General features: G+C 44.6%; 1 protein-coding gene across 1 annotated transcript in view; it reads right to left on the reverse strand.

The window, feature by feature from the left end:
- LOC119393594 (nephrin) overlaps positions 1-18374 on the reverse strand; it is a 198716-nt gene that overhangs the window by 41153 nt on the left and 139189 nt on the right. The window contains exons 6-7 of the mRNA XM_037660703.2: positions 3420-3767; positions 106-216 (exon numbers count right to left, since the gene is read on the reverse strand). Coding sequence (XP_037516631.1) covers positions 106-216; positions 3420-3767 — 459 coding nt within the window. The remainder of the gene's footprint in view (positions 1-105; positions 217-3419; positions 3768-18374) is intronic.

Below are 18374 nucleotides of genomic sequence, written 5' to 3' on the forward strand. Positions count from 1 at the left end.
CCTCAGTGCAGATGGGATAAAACTACAGTCTGGCTTTGTTCTTTCCCCCGTAAAAGGTCGCACTATACTGTGCCAGTAGAGCTCTTGCATAAAATTGTATCTTACCTCCCCTCGTCTCACAGGCCAACTTAAGAGGAGCCCCTTCGTCGTATGGTCCAATGACGTCTTGCAGAACCTTGCCAGATTCGTCAGTGATAATGGCTTTCTTAGGCGGCACTGTGCAAGGTTAGGGGAAGGGAGGAGGCACCAAGAGCATTCCTAAGAAGCATGCATCTAAAAAGAAGCGAATATTGGCAGGTTTTGCGAGCGCACGTTAGCTTCATGCCTTCAATGAGCTGTTGAAGACATCAAGGAATACGATGACTGCTGCTCGTCGTTACTTTACGGCGCAACACCGCTGCATTAGTCACAGACAAATGCGTGCATGTGTGCACGCACGCCAAAACACGGTGCTCTGTAGCTATAAAGCAATTATCTGGGCTTAATAATCAAGCTGCGATTTTCCTACACCAAAACTGTCCAAGTACACTCAGAATTGCTACTACTTGATGGTTCGCACTTTCAAGAGCCAGCGGTGACAACACAATCGTTCCTAATGAAAAAAAAAATCTGAGATCCTTGAATTTGTTTCAGGTTCATAGATATCCGGTATGCTGCGCCTTCCGGCGTTTTATTACTGAGAAACATCCCAAGCAACATGAATGCGTTCTGATTCACAATAATTAGCGTTTGCCGAACCCTGCCTAGTTTATCTTATTGGTTGGCAGCGGGGCTCGTTCTCAATTCATTCGTTGTTCGAAACTTTGCACATTCACCAAGTAAGCTTCATACTTCGACTGTCGTGCTAAACTTTCTTCTTTTTATCCGTAATAAACTTTGTTCGCTTAGGCGCCCTTTTGAGCTGCTGATAAAGTTTCCACTGGGATAAGTTTTCCATTGGGGCATCTAAGATGAGTTCGTAGGGCCTTTTGAAAAGATGTGACGTAATATGCGTAATGGCAACAATTATGTCAACGAAGCATTTGCACATTACCTTGACGTGGTCATTAATTAAAACACTTCAGATATAACTACATTTTTCTTTGTGTATATTTGGCGGCCACTTTTCTTTCGAGCCATTGCTCTACAGATCAGCCACGTCGGAAATATCTTATTTCGTGGCCACGACAAATTTTTTTTTGTTTAATATGCAGGTTGTTTGAAGAAATATGTCCTGAAATTCAGTAAAAAATGAGGGAAATGCGATATGTTCTCGCTGCCTTCATAATTACTTTTTCTGCAGCGAAAGGAGTCCCACGATGACTACTCGCTTCGGTTACAGCAGTAATTGTACAAAACTGAATTAATGAACTTATATCGTATTCAGAAGCGGTATATCGGTTTTCAATTAGAGGACACAAGCGGTCGGTCATACGAGAAAGTCGAAACTTTTTTTTGTGAAGAGACCATTGTGGCTTTCGAATTTCAAAAAAAAAGCAGCCGCTGGTAATTTTTACGAAGTGATGAAATTCGACCAATTCCGTCGGCGAAATAGAGAACCGAAACGCCGAAAAGGGCAACTGCATACTCTTCGGAGACATCCAGAATGAGCGAGTGTCGTTATATAAACCATCGATTTACTTCGCTTTGTGGGTGTGCTGGCTGCGGTTGTGACTGTAGCACGTGTGACGCACGTATGTTAACGAAGGTGGAAAACTCGGGACCTCTGCAATCGCTGTCCGAAACAGTGACGTCGTTCTTGTCGTCTGTTTGGGAATCGCATTTGCGCTTATCGGCGCTTCGGTTTCAGTTTCGCCGATGACATTGGTCGAATTTCTGTTCTGTTCTGTTCTAATCCATCACAGTTACGAACAAACAAAACCCATTAGCATTCCAATATACCATTAATAACGCTTATGTTAAAAAGGCTACACAAGTAAAACATCTCGGTGTCACGCTTACAAGCAATATAAATGGGGAAACCCATATAGCAACATCTGTAGCAATGCGCTAAAAAAAGTTAGCGTTTTTGAAACGTAAACTGCGTCATACTTCACCTTCTGTAAAACTAACAGCTTACAAAGCGCTTATCAGGCCTAAGTTAGAATATGCAGACCTGATGTCGGCCCCGTATCAAACATACTTAATTAAAAAAATAGAGAGGGTCCAAAACCTGGCTCTGAGGTTCATTCATTCCAGCTACCCTCGTTTTTCAAGCGTTTCTGCCCTTCGCGAGAAGGCAAATCCGAAGACACTCGCTCATCGTAGAATAGTCTTTCGATTGAAATTCACCTGTCAATTGTACCATGGTCACTTTAAAATCCCACCCAATCGTTACATAACCAACCCGCCCGTGCGCTTTGATCGTATTCATCATAATCAGACAGTTAGACAACCATTCAGTCATCTGTACGTTCATCAGTACTCATTATTCCCTCATGCTTTTTCATTATGGAACAAGTTACCTCAAGAGGTCGTTAATGCGGAGACAACACAATCGTTCGCCCATCTCGTCAATGACCTAGCACTTGATTTTTAACATTGCAATATATTATGTTCTCCTCATAAGTGCTGAGATTTGTTGTATTTATGTGTGAATGCCATTATTGCTATGTATTAATTATATTTTTCCCTGATGTTGAGCATTTTCTTAATTTCGTATCTTGTATTGTATTTTCATTATGTTTTTTACTCTGATTTTGTCCCTAACATTTGTTACCCACTCCTGCTTGTGCCCGAACAGGGCCTGCAGTATTTGTAAATAAATAAATAAATAAATAAATAAATAAATAAATAAATAAATAAATAAATAAATAAATAAATAAATAAATAAATAAATAAACAAATAAATAAATAATACCTTCCTCTGAAAGGTAAAGGTTTATATCCCCTCGGATACTCCATTCCTATAAGTACAGAGGCCACTTTTTTGGAAATCTAAAAGCGGCAGAAAAATCTTTAACTATGCCCTTTCACCCGACCATCGATCTCCTCCTCTCATTAAAAGTTTTCTTTATTCTCTGATGCCACAGAATATGTAATATATATATATATATATATATATATGATTTGCGGCCACATTTCTTCAAACACCCGGTACAGCAACTTACAATAAAACACGCGGAAATACATTCAGCGATCGTACAGTGTACTGTGTTCCTGCGTCCTCGTTCTTTTTTGCGCAGTTTTTCCCCAGCTAAGAAATACACATATAACGTACATCTTAAGTGTTTTTGTGGTCATGTTACCCAGTATCGATGGGGCCGACAAACAGAAGTAAGGCAGTTGTTTGTATATTACTTTTTGCAGCCACGACCCACAGGTGATGATTAGCCACAGCTCAAGGCATGCATATTTCTTTTTTTCGTGCGAAGTGGCGTGCGCTAAATTCTCCATCAACGACAACCTATCGACGACAACCTGTGAACAACGACACCAACCTATCACTTCCAAGGCCACGCCATATGTGTGCGTCCTCGCCCATCGAAAGTCCACGCGACACTTGAACTCCCCGGCGTCTTCTGGTCGCACGGGATCTATGCGAAGCAGCGCCGTCGGTAGCGCGCTCGTGTTGAAGTCGTAGCGCCCGCCGAGGTCTGGGCTGGGAAAGTGTTTGGCTCGTTCCAGCGGGGAGTTGCGAGCGTCCACACTGTAGAGGGGCCCGTGGACCCCAGACTTGGACCACAGCACTAGCGTCACATTGTCCCGGTCGTGGTTGGACGCCGGTACCGAAAGGTTGCAGGGCAACTCGACGGCGCCCTCCACCACGGCCGTCAGACGAGGGACCACTGCGTTTACGGATCAGTTTTCAGGACACTAATACTGCAAGTATAGTTCCCAATTTTTTAAAGAATGTCACGCATAATATATTGTCAGTGACTGCTTACCTGGAAGTTCTGGTCATGCATAGTATCTATACCGACCCTTTAAAAGAATCTAACACCAGCGTTCCCATTTTATTCGTCTCCAACTATGCCGCCACCAACTCCCGCTGTCTTTCGCAATATTTTGTCTCTTGTTTTTAAGGGAAACTAACCGAAGGAATGCCTTAATTTTGGGTAATGACGTAAGATACGTAACAAGAAGCGAAAAGATATCACGTTGCAAACGTGATGCCGATCGAGTTCGTGTTTACCCAGAACTTTCGGAGTCATCCCTTTTCTGTGTTCTAATATAAATATATTACACTCGTTTCTACAAAAGTATCCTTTGAACATTTATCAAACGTACATTTGCAACTGTTTGATTGCCAGCAGCCTCATATTTTCCAGCTATATTGATTTCAGAAATGACATTATCATCACCCAAGTACTTCCGCCATTTTCCGAGGTAATCTCTCCCAGTGGATATATTGCACTGAACATTCATTTTCTCGCCACGTTCTGGCCAAGGAAAAAAAAAGCCGGTGAATGCAATTAGACAAAAATAAAAGTAAGGCTGGAGTTGACCAACATGTTTCTGATGTTGTGTTTTGTGTTCTGGCACGCTGGCTACAGGCCATGTTCTGTTCCACAATGGCGTGTCACACGTTCCCTGAATCGTGTTTCTCTGGCATATCCTTTCTCGAGCCACCCCCCGTCGTGCGTATGGAGAACTCGAGACACGTTCCCTGCTCCGCGGCCTCAGAAAACGAGACCACAAACACGCACACGAGCACAGGGAGGGAAATACCCGAAAGTGTGGGAAGGAGAGAACAGCGCAGAGTTACGGGAGCAGAGAAACAACACGAGCAGTGGAGGGACAGCGTTGACGCAGAGAAGGAAAAGTTGCCGACGTGCGACTGGCTACAACAAAGCCTACCGGGAGGCCCGCTGTGGCACCCTGAATGCAAACGTGACGCGATGTTGATTCGCCACCACTGCCCGCGTCGTCGCGTTGTCACGCCTTTGCGTTTCCCCGCTTCGCGACACAGAGCTCGAGCACGGCTCAACTTGAACATCCGTCGACTCTCTCTCTCTCTCGCTTTCGGCTTCATTTGCGGGTATCGAAGCCAGGAGAGCTCGAGGGCTGGCTCGCGCCATTCTCTTGCTATGTGTCTTGCTTCGCTCCGTCGCGAAAAATCTCAGGGGGAGGGGGGGAGGAGGAGAGAGGAGCTCTCGCGGCCATCGTAGAAGCTGCATCATTCGTTCCCGATACACGGTTCCCCTCACAACCGTGGCGAAGACGTGCGTGGCATCGCGAAAAAGGCGTTGACAAGATATATACACGCAGAGTGGCAAAGGTCGCCCGACATCGGCCTAAAACCGGGCAAAAGGTAGAGGTGGTGTGAACACGTGCCTCGAAGTGCGCTCGTCTGACGGAAACGATCCAGCCGAATAGGAAAAATGAAATTGAGAAAGTGATGATCACTGTGGTGTATGTACGTCAAGATTGTTTTCTTTGTCTTTCTTGCTCTCATTTGACATAATACGAAGTATGTTACGTCGCTTACTCAGAATGTGGAGCGTTACATCTTGCATCAGTGAGAAATATGTAGCACGGTCAAATACGATTATATCGATGTCAGGTAAATCGAACTACAGTGAAACCTCGGTGATACGATCACAGCTCATACGAATTTAGGGGTGATACGAATTTTTCTTCGGTCCCGGCCAAGGCCCATTGGCCTGAAATGTAATGGAGTACGGTTGTTGCGAACCGATTTTCACACAGCGACGTTTGATACGAACGTACGCTACCGCCCAGGTAAGAATAGGTGCTGTCCGCGCTGTCGCGGAGGACGCGCCAAGCACGTGCAAGGGCGGGAACGCAAGCGTGGGCATGCGCGCCGCACCTCCAAATCGTCAGAACCACTGTGTAAGAAAAACACATTTCTTACGGTCAGAATAAACCTTCAGAGACGTGTCACGGCCTCCGAGATTGTGTGCGCGAATCTTTGAAGCTCTTATGTACCTCCGTGTGCCTTCGCGTTTAGATTACAGATGACATTAGCGCCATGTTTTTTTTTTTTTTTTCTAACGGGTCGACGCGGGCTGCTGTCATTGTACTGTGTTTACACGTGCCTGCCTCTTGCATCGGACATCCTATGAAAGCTGGACGAGGACCGAAAGAAGGTGAGGACGGTCTTGGCGAAGGAGTCAGGCCTCACAACGTCAACATGCGCGACCGTTGAGGTCGCACTTGTGCGGACACAGCCGTAAAACTAAAAAAAAAAACAACCACAACACCTCCGCGATAACAAAATCATAACACAGGACCGTGCTTCTGTAATTTTGTGGCCTTGATCCAGCGTGTCAAAGCGCTTCTTTCGTTACTGTCGCTGCAGTACTGCGGTGTCATGCAAAAAAAAAACATACTAAAATTGGGAAGGGGCTTCTGCTGTCGCGGGTCACAACGCACCTGGTTCATTAATTAAATACGCGCGTACGGATCGTATATTTACGAGGCTGGTATGATTGCCGACATCTGAAACTTAACTGACAATCATTCAGGGTTCTTCCTGACGTTGCTGCGGCCCTGAAAAACAATCAATGAAAATGTACGCCAGCCTTCTTTTGTCGCATCCTAATTTTTCATGCTTTCAGGTGATACGAATTTCGGATGACACGAATATTTTTGGTGGTCCCGTGAGATTCGTATCACCTAGGTTTCACTGTATTCTTTACATCGAACTATTTTCGAACAGGACAATGTTTTAACGTCAATGTTTAGGAAAATTTACGGCTGCATTGAACGAATATTGCCGGTACATCGGGCAGTGAGATACGCCCGAAGAAGTTGGCTTTTTCTCACGGAAGGGGACTTTCCCGCATGCATTTGGGAGAGTAAACGGTGTGATTAGGAGCGCGCTGCACAGAGCGAGTAGGAACTATCGCTTGCCATCCTGTGCTTGCTCCCACGATTCCTTGTCGTGGCCGTCGTGTGGGGTCGCCGTTCACTTCTCAGCTCCCTTAGTTGACGCAATGGCTGCCGTAAAACGGGAGAACCTGGCTATTCTCCGCAAAGCTGGCGATAATCAACACAGTCGAGAGCACACAAAGGAAGTCTGACATGACCGCTGCGTTCAGCATTCCAAGAAGCACGCTCAGTGTGATATCGAAAAACAACGCCAATTATAGGGCCAGGGCGGAGGATAGGCTTCCGGCTCTCGACCTGCTTGCGCAGCTGCGTATGAAGATGTTCAACCGCTGTTTACACCGATAAAGTATGTCGTCAACTACTTCTATTTAAACTTAGTAAACTTTGTCTTGACCCTAACCTATTTGGATGGCTTAAGCGATTCCTCCTAAATCGGTCACAGTACGTCGAGTCAAATATTCATTCATCCCCATTTAACCCTGTACAGTCTGGTGTACCGCAAGGATCAGTTTTATGCACTCGTCTTTTCCTCATCTACATTAACGACTAACCAAACGATGTTCCTTCTAACATTTGCCTTTTCGGAGATGACTGCGTTATCCTACGTGAAATCTCAGATGACTCTGATCACAAGTGCGTACAAGACGTATGGTTAACGTATGGTGTGACGTATGGTTAAGTCCCTACAAGACGTATGGTGTGACGTATGGTTAATGCAACTTAACGTGATTTAATGTAAAGCAATGCGTGTAACTCGTAGTAATATTCCTCTACCGAACTATTACTTGAATGATATTTCCTTAGAAGCCGCAACGTCCTATAAGTAACTTGGCGTCCACATAACCTCGACACTTTCCAGGTCATTACACATCGATAAGCTAATTAGCAATGCTAACCGCGTGCTAGGTTATACTCGGCGAAATTTATCTTCCGTTCCTTCAGCATTAAAATTACCTTACATGAAACACTTAGTAGTAAAATGCGGTACGCCTCATCCAACTGGGACCCGCACTCCACAACCCTTACTCAATCGCTTGAACTAATGCAGAATAGTGCCGCGCGTTAGTTACATTTACAGCAATGCTAGCACAACATCAAGCGTAACTTCCATGAAAACCTCCTTACTATTTCCTCCACTCTCATCCGGACGTAAGTGTTTTCGCCTTGCTTTATTCCATAAATTATATTTCCACAATTGCTACCTGCATGATAATCTCATATCATCCGCTACTTAAATATCATCTCGCATTGATCATATCCATAAGGTTGGAATTATGCGCTGCCATACCAGAAGCTGTCACGAATCATTTATTCCCAGGGCCTCTCAAGAATGGAAGCACCTTCCCGGCGTGGTTGTAGCTATCAAGGTCAGCTCAAAGTTTCGTTCGGCCAGACCAATTAACCGATTAGTTTTTGTGTTAACTAGCAACTTCAGCTGCTTTGTTTTTTCTTGCTTATTTATGTTTTGTTCCCCACTCCCGTTCTTTAATACTTCGGTCTAGAGTGTACAATAAAATGAAATGAAATGATGCGGTATATTCTCGCGGTTAACCTGCCCCTGCACCCCCCAACTACAAACCGTGAAAAAGTAAAAAAAAAAAAAATCCCCGTGTATTGCCGCAAGCCGCCGTTTTTGCATTATCTCAAAGCAATGCCGTGAAGCCAACTTGCGCACCGAAACTCGCATCATACATACGGTAACTTCATTGAAAGTTTTATAGCGACTTATTACGACATATCGAACTAATTCCCGTTTTTTAGCGAGTTCGATATATGCGGGTTAGACTGTAATAGAACTACCACAAAATCAGATGAAGCGGAGTGCGAGAATCATCTCAGAGATACTAGGGTTGCTGCGTCTTGGCAAAACTGTCCAAAAAGTATTCTGTCCTATCATTTACTTCTACAATATTGGCCTCGATGCCCACCACTGGAAACGCCGCCGCCACCGTCGGCGTGACGTGCTTGGCAGGATCACGTGGTCTCAGCGGCCTCGTCGGCTGCTTGTGGAGCACTGCCGCGTGCTTTGAAAACGAGTTTCAAGTGCTACATGCGCTGCGGTCTGTTAAAATTCGGAAGTTTTTTTCTCATTTTCTACTCAATTGAAACCCTTGTAATAGAGCGGCTGCCTCTGAAAGCGAGGAACATGTGGCTCTACCCCTCGGTGCCGCAGTGCCGGACTTACGCAACGGAGCCCAGTGTCAGGCTGCACCGGTACCCGCGGGACAAGAAACTGAGTGAAGCATGGGTTGTAAAGCTAAGAACCAGCAAGTAGCCATCGGCTACGAGTCTTGTGTGCAACAAGCACTTCCGCGACGAAGACTTTCGTTACTGCGTCGGGCCTGCGATGTTCGGTGAGTAGCAGACAACGCGCACTGAGACGATGGCTCGCGCGCGCTTCCCGCCGGCAAATGATGCTTATCTGCCAAAGGATGGAAAAGGCGCTACCTTTTACCAGGTGCAATGCCATCTCAGAACCTTCCCACGCGACCTCTTGATCGTCGGCCCCGTGCTCAGCGTCCACAAAATCGGCTGCAGATGCGCAAGTCATTGTTTAGATACGTTGAATTAAAAAACGCAAGGGTCCCTTATGCATTAGTTAAAGATGACTAGAAGGCGAAAGCCCTCTTCTTCTTCTTGTCAGTAGTTGTACTGATTCTCCCGCGACCACCTCCAAAAGAGTTCTGCACCTAACGCGGTTTTGCACGGCCTCCGTGACCGATCACGGAGGCAATGCAAAGCGTCCATGACGTGTGAATACGTCATCATGTGACGTCACGTTATGTGACGTCATAATGACGCTACATATTTTGGTGATCTGTGACGTCATGATGACGTCATATGGGGATGCCATCACGTGACGATTATTTTTTGCATCACTCGTGTTGACGCCGCCGACGCGGGACGCCGACGGGCAATCTTCCCATTTGATGAGGCATCTAGCGCTTTCGCCTTCATAAGCTACATAAGTTTTGAATTGCTTCATAAGCTACATAAGTTTTGCATTGCCTCCGTGATTGGCCCACCGATCACAGAGGCAATGCAAAGGGAGCATGTCGTGTGAATACGTCATGTGACATCACGTTATGTCACGTCATGGTGATGTCATAATGAAGTTACAAATTTAGGAGATCTGTGACGTCATGATGATGTCATATGGTGAAGTCATCACGTGACAATTATTTTTTACGTCACTTGTCTTGACGCCGCCGACGGTCAATCTTCCCCTTGAAGAGGCATCTAAGGCCGTCGCCTTCATAAGCCACGCGACGTTTGCTGGTGGACTAGCGAGAGTGAAATGCTGCGGCTGTGTGCTGCATTTATGTTGGCAATAACATTTTTTCAGTCGAGCTTGCGTTCCCCTGACGCAAACGCTATGTGCTAAAAAGCCCAAATTTATTTGTGTCACTCTCAAACTCACGTTGGGTCTCTCCAGCCCCTTGTATTTTCTTGGAACCTCATTTATTTACGTGGAAAAGATGCCACCCTGTTGGCGTTAGACACGACACTGTTGCCAAAATTGCTGGGGTGCTCGCCAAATAATTGCTATCCTGTTTTGCGGCTGCTGGTTGCTGCAATAACTTCTATTGTATTCGCCGCTATTTCAAGTTCATGTGGGTCCTAGTTCACAGCCGACGTTTGCAGAACAAGTCCGGCAAACGTTACTGTATTTTCTTACATTTCCTGGGCGTCGCGTTCTACTACATGCTCGGTCTCGTAGACTGCTTCTCCTTCCACCAGCAATCTCGAAGTGGTGGAGCTTTGGTCTATGAATTTGTTAATGACAGAGAGCGGCACGTTCACTGGAATGCAAAGAGATCGATAATTAAGGAGCATTAAAAAAAGGCTTCGCATTTGCTCAGGTTTCGTGTGAGCACCGAACGAAACGAATGCACTGAATAAAGAAACAGAAGCAGCGGCATTTGCCCGCTGAGAAGACCGATCAATACGCAGTGCGAGAAAGCTTGTCAAATGACATTGAAAGGTACACGAATTTAGACCGAAAAAAAAAAAACACTAAATCCTCGGGACGGCACATCACAAAGCTGCCATGCGCACCGAAGCCGTAGTTGTAACGAAATTGTTTTTGAACTGCTCTGATAGCGTCCGCGCAACAGTAGTTGTTTGTGTACTCACAAATTCTCACATTTTGCAGCCTAAAGTTCACAGCGCGGTGCCAAAACGCGCTCGTAGCAAAAGCGAAACCATCAGTACGAACATACAGGCAGACGCTCATACATGCAGAGGCACCGTCAGTCGTCGCGAACCCGTGCGATCGCTGGCTTGGGGCTTCTTTCTGTTATGCTCCGTTTGGGTATACAGGCAGCCTACTCTAACGAGATATTTCACATAGTTTGCACTCAGCGAGTGACTACCTTACACGCAAGAGGCCGGTTCAGGGGTCTCCAACGCGGTGACCGCGTGAAGCGGGTGCTCGGTTTTCTGCAAAGAGACAGCGACTGTAGACTACCTTGTGCTTTCAGTTCGTCGAAAATGAATATTTTGACAGTAACGAACACAGTTCCTTTCGAAATTACTTACAGAAATGCCCTGGAGGACTTCCGCGAGGTGTTTTTGTACAGCGCCGACAGCAAAACCTATGGGGAGCGCGCCGGCGGTATCCTACCTAGCACGCAGTCGAGGCGCGTCTGATAGAGGCAGACTCCGTAACTCCTCGCGGCCAATACTTTCAAAGAGAGTGATTTGATTGATTGATTGATTGATTGATTGATTGATTGATTGATTGATTGATTGATTGATTGATTGATTGATTGATTGATTGATTGTAAGCAATACTTTTAACAAAGGCAAAAACATAAAACCCAAATACTTTGCGTTAAATGACCACCGTGCTGAATTTCACGTAATTCATCAGTTAAACGGTAGGACCTAAGTCACACCACGTTTGTGCAAGAAACAACCGTCTAATAGTATACTCTGCTGTGCAACTAGTGAATAACGTTTCACGTACGCCAATGCGTACGAACGAACAACGGGGAAAACAGCGTTGATGCAAGTTATCATTATTACATCTCACTCGAGTCCCAACCGTTCGTCGTTGAACGAAGAACCATTGAATTTTTTTGCCTTTGTGCTTCAGTTCTTCAAGCGTCGCCATGCAGTGTTATAGACAATTTTGCGCAGCTGGTTTGTTCAATCAAAACTAGATGGCGCCACCGCACTATGGCCTTCCCCAGACGTGGTCTTTTGCAGCGTTGTTCAATAGAGAGTTTTCGAATAGGTGCCCCAAACGTTTTGGGGCCCCAAAGAAATTGTGTCGAAGCCCCTGCGCATGCGCGCGACCCAAACAGCGCTTGGGTTTTGAGTTGGGGACGCTATTTCTCGAATTCAGCGGGAGCCCCAATGCCTGCCTCAAAAGCTTTGCGTCAAACAAACATGACGGCACCCACTGAAGCGACGGTAGCGACGGCTCTTCTTGGCCAAGACTAGAGTGACCTATATTCATTCTCATTCATTCTCTTTATTTTCCAGAATAAAACGAAAACATTACATTCTGGATGGTCTCCTGGGCTAAAAGCTGTAATGAAATAGCTTGACTAGGGCCCAGAACACCAATGACATGGCAACAAGTGACCGGTGAAAATATTTGCACCAAATTTACAAGATATATCACACATTGTACAAAAAAATATTTACAAAAACAAAGCATATAACAATACCCGTGTAAGCGTAACAGGGAATGATTTTTGAATAAACACATCTCTAACAACAAACAACACTAACAGAAAACTCAAATTTATTTACAGAAAAGAAATTATAATACTACAAGTACAAGGAAAAAAAAAACAGCAATAGTACACCTGTAATTCTGGCAGTAAACTACACGAAACAATAATATCAACACAATATAATAATAGAAAAGCATGGTAGCTAATCATATACAACAATATACAGTGAAATGTAGTACAACATTCAGAAATAATTGAAATGTATGAATACATTAGTAATTCAGAAATATTTCACGTAATGTATTTAGCGCAGGTTTATGTAAATGTTTATGCTTATTAAGAATACATGGGAGGTTATATTTCAATGACTGCAGTTTATAGTCAGTGCGAAAGCGCGGTATGAGCCATCCTCCTACATTACGAGTATTGATAGCATGACTGTTGCGTTGCAGTGCAGCAGTTAACTCGATAAATTGTTTAAATGAAGAAGAACATATGTAAAATGATCGCAGGATGCGGAACTCGTACATATATTGGATTTTAATTGTACTGTACTTGCGAAAATATGTCGATGTCGGTGATAAATAACCAGTGCTGGCAATGTGACGGACAGCTTTCTTCTGCAAAAGCAATATTCTGTTGATGTTACGTTGAGTTGTAGTAAGCCAAACCAGACTGCAGTAATTTATATGTGATTGAAACAGTGCTTGATATATGCTGACTTTTATTTGTGTGGGGAGAATTTCTCGACAGCGCGACAAGAGCTCCCGCTGTAGAAGAAAGTTTCTTGCATAAATGACTTACGTGAGAGTCCCAACTTAGATGAGATGAAAATGTTACACCGAGAATTTTATGTTCTTCTACAATATCTATTTTTTTGTCTGCACAAATAATATCTTGTTTAACGTTCAGAATTTTATTTCTAGCTCTAAATATTATTACCTTCGTTTTCTTAGGGTTAATTTTAAGTTTATTTGATAATGACCATGATGTAATATTGCAAAAGAAACGATTACAACTTTCTATCAACCTATCTGTATCTGCGCCGGAAAACAAGACCGTGGCATCATCAGCATATAATATAAATTTTACCCACTTGTTGATATTAACAATATCATTTATAAAAACATTGAAAAGAAGGGGCCCTAATACACTTCCTTGCGGGACACCTCTACTGACAGGCAATGAAGATGAGTGATGGTTACCTAAACACACACATTGTGATCGTTCTGCTAAATATGATTTTATTAAAGCCAGGGGAGTGCCTCGAACACCATAGATTTCTAACTTATGAAGTAGCGTGCTATGGTCAATGGAATCGAAAGCCTTGGTGAAATCAATGAACAAACCTAATGTAAATAGCCTGTTTTCATGTTCTCTAAAATAATTTCTTTTAGCCTTAACAAAGCTAACTCCGTAGACCTTCCTTTACGGAAACCAAACTGAGCGTCGCTTATAATGTCACTTCTAGTGAAAAAGTTGGATAATCTGGAATGTATTTTTTCGAAACCCTTAGCAAACACCGGAATAATCGATATTGGGCGATAGTTTCCCAGCGGGAGTGCCCAAAGCGCCGCACAACCTGTTCGAAAACTCTTCGCTCCTGCTTGAACCAAAGGCAGAACACGCAAAGCGCTTTGGGGCCCCAAACTTTTGGGGACCCAAACCTTTGGGGCCTCTATTCATCGGCTCGGCGTCCCCATAGCGTCTGCACGCACGAGTTGGGCGAGTAAAAGCGAGCAGACGGCAGCGCCGGAAAAAAGTCAACATGGCGGCACCCGTGGACGTAGGTTTCTTCCGCCTCGAATTTGTCGCGTCGTCGTCCTGCGCTGTGTAGTCCGTAAGCTTGAAACCTACGCATTTATTTGCTTTATATTTGCGTCCTAAAGCTTCGACAGCAATGAATTCGTCGGTATTTGGCAGTGTTTCCTAGATTCATCCTGAAATCATCGGATACAAGGCTTAGCAGGCATGGCTAAATAAACACAGCTGATCTCAATGATAAAGACAGAACATACCTGATGTTTTGTCCCCAGCGTGAGATGACACGAGATGGCCGATTTCGCCATTTATTTATTGCTGTCAGGACAACGGGAGAATAACAAACACGAGTTTGGATCAAAGCGGGTGGTCGCGTCTGCATGGGTTCCTGTAACCCAAGGTACTGGCGGTTGCTACTGCAGCAATGAAAGGCATACGCCATAAATGCAAAATAGAATAAACATGTCCCGTATTGCTGTGGCATAGTACGTACCAAATAAACGCAAATCTCTCAACGTTATCAACTTTTAGGCGATTACATGTAGAACTATGTTTTGATGCACAAGCGTGTGATTTGCATACACCCTGCTGCCACCAGCTTGTGCGGTACGGCCACGGCCGCTTCGCTTCCCCAATGCATTGGCTGGGGCTGGGGGAAGGCCAGTTAAGACCACGTGATCAAACATGGGCGCGCCTATGCGCCACTGCGGAAAACGCTCTATAACCAGGAAAGTATGGAGAAGAAGCGGCGCCCCATAGATTACATAGACTAATTCAACGCAAGAATGTCAGCGCCTTTCTTGAACAAAAATATGTGTTTGCTGTATGTCGAAAATTTGACTTCCAATAGGTCAGCCTGACAGCTCATTTGAAAAATTGTAGCATTAAGTTCAACTAGGCCATCAAAATCGATACTCCCCCCCCCCCCTTCCCACTCTCCCTTTTGTTCTCCCCGCATTCTAATTTTCTCTTCCGTGCTAGCTGATTGCACATAATATTAAGTTTTCACTCTTAATGTTCTTAACTGAATGATTGTTTGATTGATTGAAACAAATTTGTTGTAATGTTCTTAATGTCACATGAAAATTGGTCAGGACAACATACCGTCACGACATTCCCGGACTTTGAAGCTAATCATAAAACTTCCGGCTGTTGCATTGTTTGTTGTACATCGGGTAAAAGTATGTAAAAATAATTGTGCACATAGAGCCGGGCATTCAAATGCATAGTTCAGGAGCTTAAACTTCTCATGACGAAAGGCGCTTAATAACTTCGGAAAAGAAGGTGCACAGGAATACCGGCACGCAAAAATACCAACACTTTACGCAGCGAAGGAAATATACACCGGTAGTGGAATTTAGTAGCGTATTGTTGAACTGCGTACGATATATCTTGCGGGCACACATCACTAAGCGCTTTCATTTCTGAAGGAATCCTTCCACGCAGAGCTCAGCGTAGAATAAAACGACGTGACGCGCACGGAACGTCTCCGTTTGTCTTCACACGTCGGGCCCTTTCACTGGAACGCTCACCGCTTGGTGCTGCTCCACGAAACGTTTCTTAGCGACCATGTGGACGAAGCGCACGTCACGGGCTAAATAAATGGTGGCTCCGAAGTTTGTCGCGGCGCGTAGCTGGGACGAAATGGGGACGAAATGGAGTCCACGTGTGCAGTAAATGAGACGGCAGTTCACGGGTGGGAAAACCCGGCCGCCGACACGGCACGAACCGCGGCTCGAACTTTGTCTCTTTACACGACCGAGAAGTGTCAATTTTCTTGGCGCCCGTTACACTCTGCGCCGACCAAGCGCTGGGTGGTTCGGTCGACCACGTGATTCAATGACGCGTGTCATTCAGGCGAGCGGGGGACTTTTTGCTCGACACCGTTGGATTCCAAATGACCCCTAACGTGGTGTGGGAGTTCCCAGCACCTTTCTACGGGAGATCGGAAGGAATTTTTCTCAAGTGGATTCTGTTAGTTGAGCTTACCGCGAAGGAGCGGAGGCATGGATCTTTGTTCTGTTTTATCCGAACGTGCCTGGAAGTATTGGTTGTATTTTGCTGCTTTTTTATATATGTACTTTTGGGCCAGAAAGAACTTAACCTTTTCACTCAATCTTTCTTACAGGCTGGTCCTTCCACCCTTCACTTATGTACACACTGCACGGAACTTCGCTGCTTTCACGTTTTCGACAACCGCTGCGGCCGAGAGGTGGGCTGTGCGTACAGTATATAGAAAAAGAAAAACGGTTTTAAATCTTGCAAGAAACTAAATAATGTTACCAGGTGGAACAGCCATCTGGACTATGCACTGAGGAGAAAAAGTTTTAAACGCACGGCAAAGGCAATGAAGTGCGGCATTTGTTTGAAAACGCGGGCGAGTTATGTGTGCCTTTATTATTTTTAATTTCAGTTACAAAATTATAATGATGGTTATACTAGTATCACGGGAAGAAAACTTGCGAATGTAATATTACCAGCATACTGTTTTGAACAGAGTAGTTAGTAGAAGTGTGAAGTAATGAAAGTATGAGTAAGTAGCAGAACGGGTTCCAATCCCAGAAGCGCCTTGGGCATTATTCCACAAAGAAAGCAAATACTTGCTTGAGAAGCCCCAGACATTTTCATAAACATATTATTTATCTTATGTTATCATGTTCATTATGTAGGCAGTAACGAATCCACCTAAAGCGGCCTGTTTCATTAGCACACTGACTGGCAGGCTCCACGAACCAGATGTGATAGAGCATGCAGAAGGAAGTGGAAAACCCATTGGAAAGAAATGCAAAAGAACGTTTAACAAAACATAAGGCCAACGTGCATATACCAAGTGCAAAAATAGCGGAGTGCTTGAAAGAGTGAGCAATGCAGAAAGTGCATTCGAAGCGTTCAAGAGTCAGAAGAGAAGAAGAAGGGAAGAAAAATTTCAGGCTTCTATTGATAACCATAAACTCAGCGCTAAAATGACTAACAAAGGAAGAAAAAGATTGAATGAAAGGGGGAAATGTTGTAATAGTAAAGAGGGAGAGAGAGAAAGAAGCGTGAGCATAAACTGACTATTGCTACGACTATGACTAAAGTAGATAAGAGTGGCCAAAAGTTGAGCAATTCTCCAGCATGTACAAACCTCGCTCTCGCCTCGTAAAAGCGTAATGCTCGAAGGCGTCGACAGCGACCGCCCTTCCTGTGTTGGAGCAGCAAGAAGATATGGACGAAACACTGTGAGATCACCAAATGATTATATAGCGGGCAGGCATCAGAGCAATGCGACACTACAGTGCTAAACAGAGGAACATGGGTGGAACACTGTTACATCGTTGCAACGTTTGAGTTGCCGAAAATTGATTTTTATGTCTCTCTGAACAACGGCTGATCTGAAATGTCAGTTTCACGCCAAAACCTTTCAAGCTTATAAAGTGGCTATAAGTTCGCCCTTCCTGCCCTTCATCTTTTTTTTTTTCGCTGATGTTCTCCCATTCGGCGCTCGAAAAAAAATAGTAGTTACGTCGGCAGGAAGGCTCAATGTAACAAGAAACTTGATGACTTACAAAAAGAACAGCAAATTCTCCGTCGATTTCCAAAAGAGCACCTATTACATCGAAAGTAATGTGACAGCTTTATGCGAAGTGCCTTTAAACACCTCTGATCCTCCTCCTCCTCCTCTTCACTGTTCTAGAACGTGGCACTCAAGCGTTGAGCCTGCAGGGCACGCTTATTGCGATGAACATTATGGATCATGCAAAAGATAACGTCTTACACGGCCGCGGTGGTTATCTTTGACCAACGTACATACTAACATATCCCGGTTTTCCCGCGCATCACTGAAAGTGCATTACGGATGGCGACCATCGAGGTCACTGAAATGAGACTTACTGTATTCAACATAGTCCGCTTTTCAGTTGTAAATGTAACTATCTCGTATACAATAATTCTTAGCAAAGCACCCCTGTAACTTCCGCGTCTTTAATTTTGAGATGTTTGAACGTGCGCGTGTGTTTGTCTTCTGTTAATAAACGGAATTACTGAACATTACCTGCAAGACGCCTGCACCGCTCTGCATACGAACACACCTATATCACGCAGTGCATTAGCGTTTGACGAAGTTCACGGAAATGTTAGACTGTGAACCTAGCTGCACCGTAATAC

This window comes from Rhipicephalus sanguineus, chromosome 5 (assembly GCF_013339695.2).
Source record: "Rhipicephalus sanguineus isolate Rsan-2018 chromosome 5, BIME_Rsan_1.4, whole genome shotgun sequence".
NCBI lineage: Eukaryota > Metazoa > Arthropoda > Arachnida > Ixodida > Ixodidae > Rhipicephalus > Rhipicephalus sanguineus.